The sequence below is a fragment of the Hippopotamus amphibius genome, chromosome 12, assembly GCF_030028045.1.
Source record: "Hippopotamus amphibius kiboko isolate mHipAmp2 chromosome 12, mHipAmp2.hap2, whole genome shotgun sequence".
Classification (NCBI taxonomy): Eukaryota; Metazoa; Chordata; class Mammalia; order Artiodactyla; family Hippopotamidae; genus Hippopotamus; species Hippopotamus amphibius.
The window spans coordinates 19739260-19748948 of NC_080197.1; the positions used below are offsets into that span (position 1 = coordinate 19739260).

The 9689-nt window shown below is 44.9% G+C and overlaps 1 protein-coding gene across 1 annotated transcript in view; it reads right to left on the reverse strand.

The window, feature by feature from the left end:
• The window catches only part of TOP1 (DNA topoisomerase I), an 86490-nt gene extending 77229 nt beyond the window's left edge, over positions 1–9261 (reverse strand). The window contains exons 1-2 of the mRNA XM_057702647.1: positions 8761–9261; positions 8405–8429 (exon numbers count right to left, since the gene is read on the reverse strand). Of these exons, the coding sequence (XP_057558630.1) occupies positions 8405–8429; positions 8761–8793 (58 nt within the window). The 5' untranslated portion in view covers positions 8794–9261. The remainder of the gene's footprint in view (positions 1–8404; positions 8430–8760) is intronic.
• Positions 9262–9689: the final 428 nt, after the last annotated feature.

The following is a 9689-nucleotide window of genomic DNA, read 5'->3' on the forward strand; positions in this document are numbered from 1 at the left end:
TGGTGCAGTGGTTAAGAATCTGCCTGCCAATGCAGTGGACATGGGTTCGAGCCCTGGTCCAGAAGATCCCACATGCCTCAGGGCAATTAAGCCTATGTGCCACAACTACTGAAGCCCGCGAGCCTAGAGCCCGTGCTCCTTAACAAGAAGCCTGTGCACTGAAATGAAGAGCAGCCCCTGCTCTCTGCAACTAGAGAAAGCCCATGCGCAACAACGAAGACCCAACGCAGCCAATAAATAAAAATAAATAAATAAAAATTAAAAAAAAATGTTTGGGAGTAGAAGTAAAGTAGTACCCTTTAGGGACTTCCCTAGTGGTGCAGTGGTTAGAATCTGCCTGCCAATGCAGGGGACATGAGTTCAACCCCTGCGCGGGGAAGATCCCACGTGTTGCAGAGCAACTAAGCCCATGTGCTACAACTACTGAGCCTGTGCGCTAGAGCCCACAAGCCAAAACTACTTAAACTCATGCGCCTAGAGCCCGTGCTCCACAACAAGAGAAGCAACCACAATGAGAAGCTCACGCACCGCAATGAAGAGAAGCCTCCACTCACAACCAGAGAGCCCGTGTGCAGCAACAAAGACCCAACGCAGCCAATAAATAAATAAATATAAATAAAAAATAAATAAAGTAGTACCCCCTTTGAAGAACCATGCTGACAGAAGACATACTGAGTTCTGTGGTTAATTAAAAAAAAAAAAAATTACAAATAATGAACTTGGTATTTCACTGATTAAATGGATCTAAAAGGTAAATGTCTGGTTATCTTTTCTCATTGAGGTATAAATGACATATAAGCTGGGTGTGACTTCAATACACAACACATAATTCTATTAAAGGGTTGAGAAATTACCCACATCAATATACTTCATTTCTAAGCCCATCTTCTCTACTGCTGGAAAAGGTTCTTTCAGCAGTGACCACCTTGCCTTAGACTTATTCTTAGAAAAGTAGGAACCAGGTATACATTTCGCTCCTACTTAGCCCAAACCTAGATATAGATACATCATCTTTTATTTTACAGTGATTGCTTAATAGTTAGAAGAGATCCACATAGGCCATGCAGTTCAGTTAGGGAAAGACTGTCTACCAACTCTAGTTATGTATTACTGTTCTCTGTGTAAATGTCAGGAAGATTTAAAATGTTAATAGAGAATACCAGTGAAGGAAGGAAAGAGCCACCAACTTACTACTTCAAACCTAACATTCCAAATAGAGATCCGTCTCAGAGCAGAAGCTGTCTGATCAAAGTTTAAATTTTAAAATATGGGCAGAGAAACACATTCATACACTCATTTAAAGCTCAATAGCTTGTGAAGCACAGAAATAACATCCTTGTTTATAGATGAGAAAACGAACTACAGTGGCCAGGGCAAGTTTCATAATAAGAACAGGGACTTAATCTAGATTTTTCTGACTTCTGCTCTAACTTTCTATTTTACCACAGCTGCTCAAGAGCATGATATCTCCCCACAGCCTCCCTCTTCATCACTTACAACCCTACTTCAACAGCAATCTGGTTCCATTCTTAATACTACAGCATCTCTTGATGTAAGGGGTCTAAGGGCCTAAGCTTTCTCTACCAGCATATAGTTAAAGGCAGGCTGTGACATCTTTATCTTTTTTTTTTTTTTCAGCCATGCTGCACAGTATATGATGGGATCTTAGTTCCCCATCCAGGCATGGAACCCATGCCCCCTGCAGTGAACTTCCCACTGGATTGCCAGGGAAATCTTATTAGAAGCTTACCAATTACCACACGACTGGGGTTTCTGGAATCTGGACCAAGGCAGTATGCTATCAAAAATGGGAGATGAGAAGGTTCTCCCACAAACCTGTACTATTCCCATTAAATTCAGACTTAATGAATACAATAACATAGTGTCTACCAAACCCTCAAAATTAGTTCCCTTCCTCCCACTTCCCCTTCTGCTGCCAAGCAAGAGTTCAGATAGCTGACTACAAAGAAATAAAGGAGTTCCCTTATAGGAGCTGGGTAAAGCAAGGGGTCTTAGCCAATGGGATTCCCTAATCCACTGATCTTGAAACCTGCTAGATCAGTCTTCTGCCCAACCAGTATTCTGCAGGAAAGCTTTATAAATCTGGGCATTCATATCTGGTAGTAAGATTAAAATCTGGACTTTCACTAAGTGGCAAAAGGGTACACTTCTAGTGTAGGACTAACCTTCAACTTAAAACTTTTTTTTGGTAAACTCCAAATAGCCAAGGATATCTCCTCCAAGAAAGGTTTCTGGCCTCTATCTTTCCTAGGCTGTACTGAGAAAAATACAAAGCATACTGGACCAAGGGTTGGCGATGTGTTTTTGTTCTTAAAATACAGGAAAGTATCATAATATCCCAGGATCTATTAAACTTGTTCTCAACAACATCAACAAGACAAGTGAATTCAAGTCCTCCATTATGCTGACTGCTTTAACACCTTTTGTTGAAGCTTACTTAGGTGTGTCTCAGGAATGCTAATGAACTGAGTTCTTTGGTTCCTTAAATCCACAGAAACAAAGTTAACTTCAAAGGCTCAGAGAGGAATTAACAGACAGACTGGTAGAGATGCACCTCTACCCAATCTAATGAAGAAGGCAGAAGGGAGATGTAAATAAAAATATTTACTATACATTTCAGAAAAATTCTTAAGAACGGTACAGGAAGGTAAAGTTGGCAAGGAGGTAACTGAGTGGATCTAAAAATATAAGACAACAAATTAAAAACAAATACCTACCAAAAAGAAATTTAAAACAAGTTGCCAATATCCCTTGGAGTTCCTTTCTTAACTAAAACTTAAGAGAAATAAATGACAGATAAAGACACAATACAGGGACTTCCCTAATGGCCCAGTGGTTAAGACTCCACGCTCCCAATGCAGGGGGCCCAGGTTCTATCCCTGGTCAGGGAACTAGATCCTACATGCAGGCTGCAACTAAGAGTTTGCATGCCACAACTAAGGAGCCTGCCTGCCGCAACTAAGACCCAGTGCAAAAGAAAAGGGGGGGGGGGGTGTGCACAATACAAACTTTGATAATGGCTGGTCTAGCTTGATGACATTACAATCTGTATACCCTAGACATATACTTGAGTCACTTCTCTCCCAGTCTGAAACATATTTATAATCTTTCTTAAACATACAGAATAAATATCATTTTAAACAATATCTATGTGCCGCTAAAATCATTTCAGCAAACTATTAGTCATTTCCTACAACACTACCAAAAATACCATTAATATCTAACAGATATTCCGCTTTAAGCTTCTTTCCACGTAATAAAGCCAAGGCTACACCCACAATCACCACTCCCCCATCTTTATCCCCCTACACCATACCCAGGCCCTACAGTATCAACACAGAGCACACTACACATTGCCAATACCTAGATAGGCAGGTTGTGGGGGAAGGGCAAAGGTTGGCAAAATGCTATTTCTTCCATACCGATGGCCTATATTTTAGATTTCCTACTTTAGCTACTTGCCTGAAGCCATGGGGATGGAAAGCTGCTTCACAAACTTCAGATTTACAACGCATGGAAATAGAAAACACTTGTTCCAACTATTACTATTCACAGTTTAAACACAATCTAAAAGCTTCCTTTAAAAACAATATCTCATTCACTTCTAAAGGGCCAGTCAGGAACTTCTCCCATCCCAAACTTTTTACCTTAAGAAGCCAAATTCTCAACTGCTTGCCAAAATGCCTTCATTTTGCAAAGTTCATGATTTCAAAAATAATTAAGGGGCAGTCAGATAACCTTAACCACAGGATACAGAAAAGTTAGTGAACTATTTCTTCCATCTCCAAACGCAATGACCGGACCATATTTTACCTTTCTTTCAAAACAGTTTTTTTACCTCAGGATCCCACATTAATTACTCATTTCAAGCATTTCCACAGCCTCATTCAAAAGCAAATAATTATGTTCGAATCCATTTTTCCGAGTGAACCTAGAACTTCACTGGAGTTCAACATAGTTTCATATAGAAAAGATGCAAGCCCTCACAAAATACCTCTGAAGAAACAACTCTGGGTTTGAAGAAATCAGTATTCTGCACTGAAAGTATGGCAAAAGTTGTTAAAGATCTGTAACATACATATGCACTTCACATCCAACTACTAGGAAATAACAGGCACACTTGCAGTACGTCTGAAGTTTCCTAAAATCAAATACACCCAGAAAGCACAGCAGAATCATTTCCCATATCATTAGCAGCAACAGATAACTGTTACTATAATTAACATACAACACAAACATATTTACAAACTCAAAAGTCAGACTTTTTTTTTTTGCATCCCCTCACACATGTCAGAAACAAACAAAAAACCCCAACAGCCTAATTTTAGAACATAAGCTTTAAGACAGGTTAAGAATCCCTGGCACTTGTATAAATGGATACTAACTCACTGAGACCTACAACAAACTAACCAATCTCTCCCCAAATTCTCACAATTCCCCATTTTTATGCTCATGTTAAAGGAAAAAAGCCAGACAACTCTTTTTTGGCTACTATTGGTTAAAATGAGATTTTGGAACTGACCCTGAATTCCTACTTTCCATTTCACTTTATCTACTTACCGAAGGCAACCATGAGTTTCTTACGGGAAGCTATATTATCTAGTGTTCACTTTTTAAACCATGAGGTATCTCTAATTTAGTAACTCCTGGATTTTCTTGTTTCACTGGTAACATCGGAATCTAAAATTTGTTTGTGAGTTCGGACATGCTGGTAATCTAAAAAGCACATGTTGACAAGTAACTCTTTCATCTATAAAGATTCTGCAGCAGCTCACTAATTCTGAAAAGGTGCCCCCAAGGAATCTGGCTGCAGTGGAAGGAAAGACAACACTGGAGCCCAGTGCTTAAGTGTTTCCGGATGGAGTAGGAAGATGTGCCAGATTTCATCTGAAGATGCCATCAGTTTGGTTTTAAAAATGTGATGGGAATTTTCAGATAGCCACAGCATTAGCCTTCCCACCTGCCACCCCAACCAGCGCCCAACAGCAGAGAAGTATAAGTATGTTAGCATCAGAAACAACTTATATTTAATTCCTTCATCTAGTTTGAATCCACTAAGCTAACTAGAATCAACACAAGATAATGTCGAACAATGAGACCATATAACATTTCTGAGAATAATCACTGATGAAACCAAGCATTATACTTTACTCATGCCAGAGAGGGAAGAACCCTACAGTTCCAAAGAAGATGGGCAAAAACGTCAAGCCCTTGAAAAGGCAAAAGGACCACTGACCCCCAACCTGATGTCACCATTATTAACTCTACAGATAGTTCAGGAGTCTGCACAGTACTGTGATAATGACTCAGCCCCACTTCAATTAGTGCTACGAACAACTAGAAAGGAAATCTTTTCCCTTAGGCAGAAGAGATTATGGTTTCTGCTCCCGAGACTCCCAGCAATACTTTAAATATAAATACATTTCACAAATAACATATTTTTCCCAGCAGTTGCATATGGGTCAGAATGTTCTAAATTCTATATGAACAGCAACAGTTTCAACTATTGTAAAGAATGAACTCCAAAGTTCATTGTAAAGAATGAACTCCTAGATCTTAGGAGATGAGGGCAGGCAAATGAGGGATTTTTGTTTTAATATATGAACTGGCACAGTTAATCTGTAAGATGGGTTAGGTCCACTTAAAATCATGCTTAAGCAAACTCTTAACACAAAGATCAATAATAACGTCTGAGCATAATTAAACATTTGATTTTTATTTTTTAAAAACTCATATTTACATAAATCAATAGTTACCAGTGTATTACTTAACAAAGCCAGCACACAGCTACTAATATTACATCTTTCTTCAAGACAATATTTACAAAGATAATACTCCACTGCCAGACTCTCAATGCGGCGGGGAAGAAGTTACAGTGCTTTTTCTCTTGAATGAGCAGGTTTAGATAAAAAGCAAACAACAAACTATCAAATCCTTCCCTCTTGCCTTTTTCAGCTCTGCAAGAAAGTAGAGATGTGGCAGCTTTTAATTTCTTCATACCAGAATCACATATAGCATAGTGGCTAAGCTAGTGAGCTTTGTAGTGCCCAACTCACTGCCCTTGGGAAAGCCAGTAAACACACCTAAGTCTCAGTTTCCTCATCTATGGAAATGGAGATAATAGTACCTAAGCCATAAGGCTTCTTCCAAGGATGAAATTAAACTAGATGATCCAATGGAAAGAACTGAGATTCATGCCTGGTAGATAGTAAACAATAAATATTAACAATTATTACTATTACAAGTGAAAAAAACATTCTCAAAGTCAACAGTCAGTTTATCTCAGTCTCTACAAAAATGGCACTAAAGATGAATAATCTACCAAGTCTACAACCATTCACATACTCAGTCATTCCTTTGTTATCACCTAGGCGAGAATCATGGAGGTTAACCTTCAGAGGAGAAAGGACTACACTTTTGTTTCATTACTAGATATATTACTTACTCAGCCCAGTCTGAGAGTCAAAAGAACACTTATTCTGTATTAAGATCCTACCTTCCTCCAAGAGAGGTCAAAAGGGCTTCTTACATCCTCACCTGCCACATCCTTTCTTTGCTCCCACATCCCAAAGAAACATATCTACACTCTGTGGTTTTCTGAACTGCAGGGGCCTCATCTCCCTCTTTCAAAACCCTGATAGGTTGAGGTAAACATAGTTAACAAATACTCCAACCCCTGACACTCAGCACCTAGTCTTGCACAACACCAAGCTCAGAAGCTACCTCCTCTGAGAAACTTCCCCACCCTCAGACAAAATTAAATCCCCTAGTCATCCAAATCATTTGGGGTACAGATTTGCCCCAGCACCTACCTTATAATTAACTAATTATGCCTCCCCAGATAGACTGAAGGCAAGAGCAGCACGCTGTGGCCAAAGGTTCAGCTCTAGCAAAGCACAGTGCCTGGCACATATTAAGTGCTCAAGAAATGCTACACTTTAACCAGCTTCTCTCCTTGCAGAGTACCATCTCCTCTGGATGCCCCACTTCAAAATCTGAACATAAGCCTGCTCTCAGTAGAGCAGGCTACCACCATGGACTGCTGATTACAACATCAGAAAACCTAGTCATCAGCTTCTCCCATTGGAGAGGTTCCCGGAACCCAAACTCAATTGAGCAGGATTATGTACCATCAGAATCAGTGGAATTCCCAGCACACTACTACAGAGGGTACCTTCTCCTTCAATAGGATTGTTGAAAAGCTCGCAGGATAAGCTTTTTATTGGAGGAATCTTCAGTGGATAACTGAAGTGGAAATACTCAAAGAATAAATGCCTTGGTTTGGCTGAAAAGGGTTCAAAAACATAAAGATCTGGCAAAAGCAAGCTAGCTCTCGATTCCTGAAAAACAGCAGCTTCTGAAAAAGAATGAACAGGAAGCAAGGGTGGGTGCTGGTCACTCTTTGTTTCAATAAATAAAATCTTTTTTTCTGCCCCACAGCCCACAAGAAAAGGCTACTACACTAGGCCAGATGAGATGCTCAACAACCTTTCCTCCTGACAACTACACTAAACGGCATTTCTAAAAACACACACTGCCTTAGGACCCTCACCCCACTGAAAAGTTCTAGTCAGTAATACTTTAATTAAAAAAAAAAAAAAAAATGAATATGCCTGAGCCCAACATTTACAATGAATGGCCCATAGAGAACTTGCAAACTTTCTGACAGGACGTACCATTACCTCTGCAAAGAACACAACTTGGGGAAAGCAATCTCAGAATATGAAGAACTCCACAGAGGAGGACTTTAGCTTCAGTGTTCCATTTCCTACCATAAACATCTCACCAGGGAAGGGGAGAGGGGAAAAAAAAAAATTCAACAGTTACCAAAGGGTAGCTTTCAGTCTGGAAGCAGAAAAGGAAACAAACAAGAAGCAGCGAGGGGAGTAACCCCCCACATAAAGTTCTCTTTGGTGAAAAACAGCAACAATTCGGGATCCCACCCTTCCCTCTGGTGAGGTCTGTGATTTATACGGCTTTGCTCCGCGGAAAGCTTTTTCTGGGCAGCTCAAGGCAGGAACCGAGGGAGGGAGAGAAAGAGACACAGGCACAGAAAGGAGAGGAGACAGAAAAAGAAAATGGCGCAGAGACTAAGTCCCGACTGTCGACAAGGCGACTTTCCCGGGAGGAATCCAGGCCCGGAAAGGCTGCCCGAGGCCCGGCGGCAGGCGACGCGGGGTCTCCGTTGCCCCCTCTTGGGAGGGCCGCGGTCTGGGGGCGCTGGGGTCCCCGGAAAGGGGGCCCAGAGGCAGCCCGATGGGAACAATGGGGCCGGTGAGCGAGGAGCCGGGACTTAGTCTCTGGGACGCCATGTCTGTCCTCTGCCCGGCTCGGGCCGGGCGCGGGGCCGGGGGTCCCGAGGTCGGGGAGGGGGCACACTCACCGTTCAGTCGGAAATCCGCCTCGATCTGGGGAGAGAAAAGGAGGGGCTGTGAAACGCCAGGCACCTTCACCCCGCGGGCGGGCGAGCGCGCGCAGCCGGGGGCCGGGCCCACCCTGCGCCCCCCGAGGTGAGGGGGCCCCGGGGACAGCCTGAAGGGCCCGCCGGTCCCCCACCCCCCAGCCCACCTCACCCCCCAAACTGTAACTTGGCGGCTTCCGCCCGGGGCCCGGGGAGCGGACCTCCTCCGGCCGGCCGCCCCTGGCCGGGGGCTCCGTCCGGCCTGTCAAAGCGGCCGGGCCCCGCGCCGGGGGTCGCAGAGGGCCGGGGCGGGGCCGGGGACCCGGGCGGGGCCGTACCTGCGAATCGTTGTGGAGGTGGTCCCCGCTCATGTCGGCCGGAGCGGCGAGCGCGACGGGCGGCGAGGGGCGCCGAGCAGACGCAGACGGTCGCTGCCGGCCTGTGCGGGAGGACAGGGGCTCCCGGAGGCGCGGGGAAAGGGCGGCGGGGCGAGCCCGAGACTCCCGGAACGGCGGAGGCGGCGACGGCGGCGGCGGCGAGGCTGACTGACTGCCGGGCGGGCGGCGAGAGCGGACCCCAGCAGTTGTGTAACAGCCTAAGTTCGCATTTCGGCTCACTGCGCCTGCGCGGCCGCTTTTAAATGCGACGTCGCTGACGTCAGAGACTCGCGGAAGAAGGCCGAGGGGAGCAGGGCCCGCCCCCTCGCGCTTCCAGAGGCCGACCGGCTTTGCATCGCAAGCCTCTCCGCTCGCCCTCGCGCGCCGCTTGGATTTGCATAAGGAACTGACTCCTCCCACGGCCGCCCACCCTGAGCGGTCCTCTCTTCCTCTCCCAGAGCCTTTTCTCGGAACCCAGATCCCGCCCCTAGGCAGTGCGCAGGCGCACCCTGGACGCCGCCTCCGGACCGGGGCCGGCTGCTCGGCCACGTGGTGGGCCTTTAAAGGCCGCCGCGGGACAGCTGCAGGTCCAGGCTGAGCTAGTATCCCGCTTTGCATCTCCCGGGCGCTGCAAATACCTTGGCAGCAGATGTCCCGGGCTCTCACCGGCTACTCTTCTCTCGCTAACTGGACCCCGAGGCTGCTTGGCGGGAGGAGCTACCGCCCTAGCCTTTGTCCAGGCCTTCCAACTTCTGGATGATTTCACGCCCACTTCTTAAAATGTATTTTAATTTTTCAGCCCGCCAGAGGTTTAGTTTAGCTCCAGTTTTCAGCCGAGTACATGCAGCCCTGGGTCGCAAGAGGCCTGATTTCATTTGTTCATTCTTCAG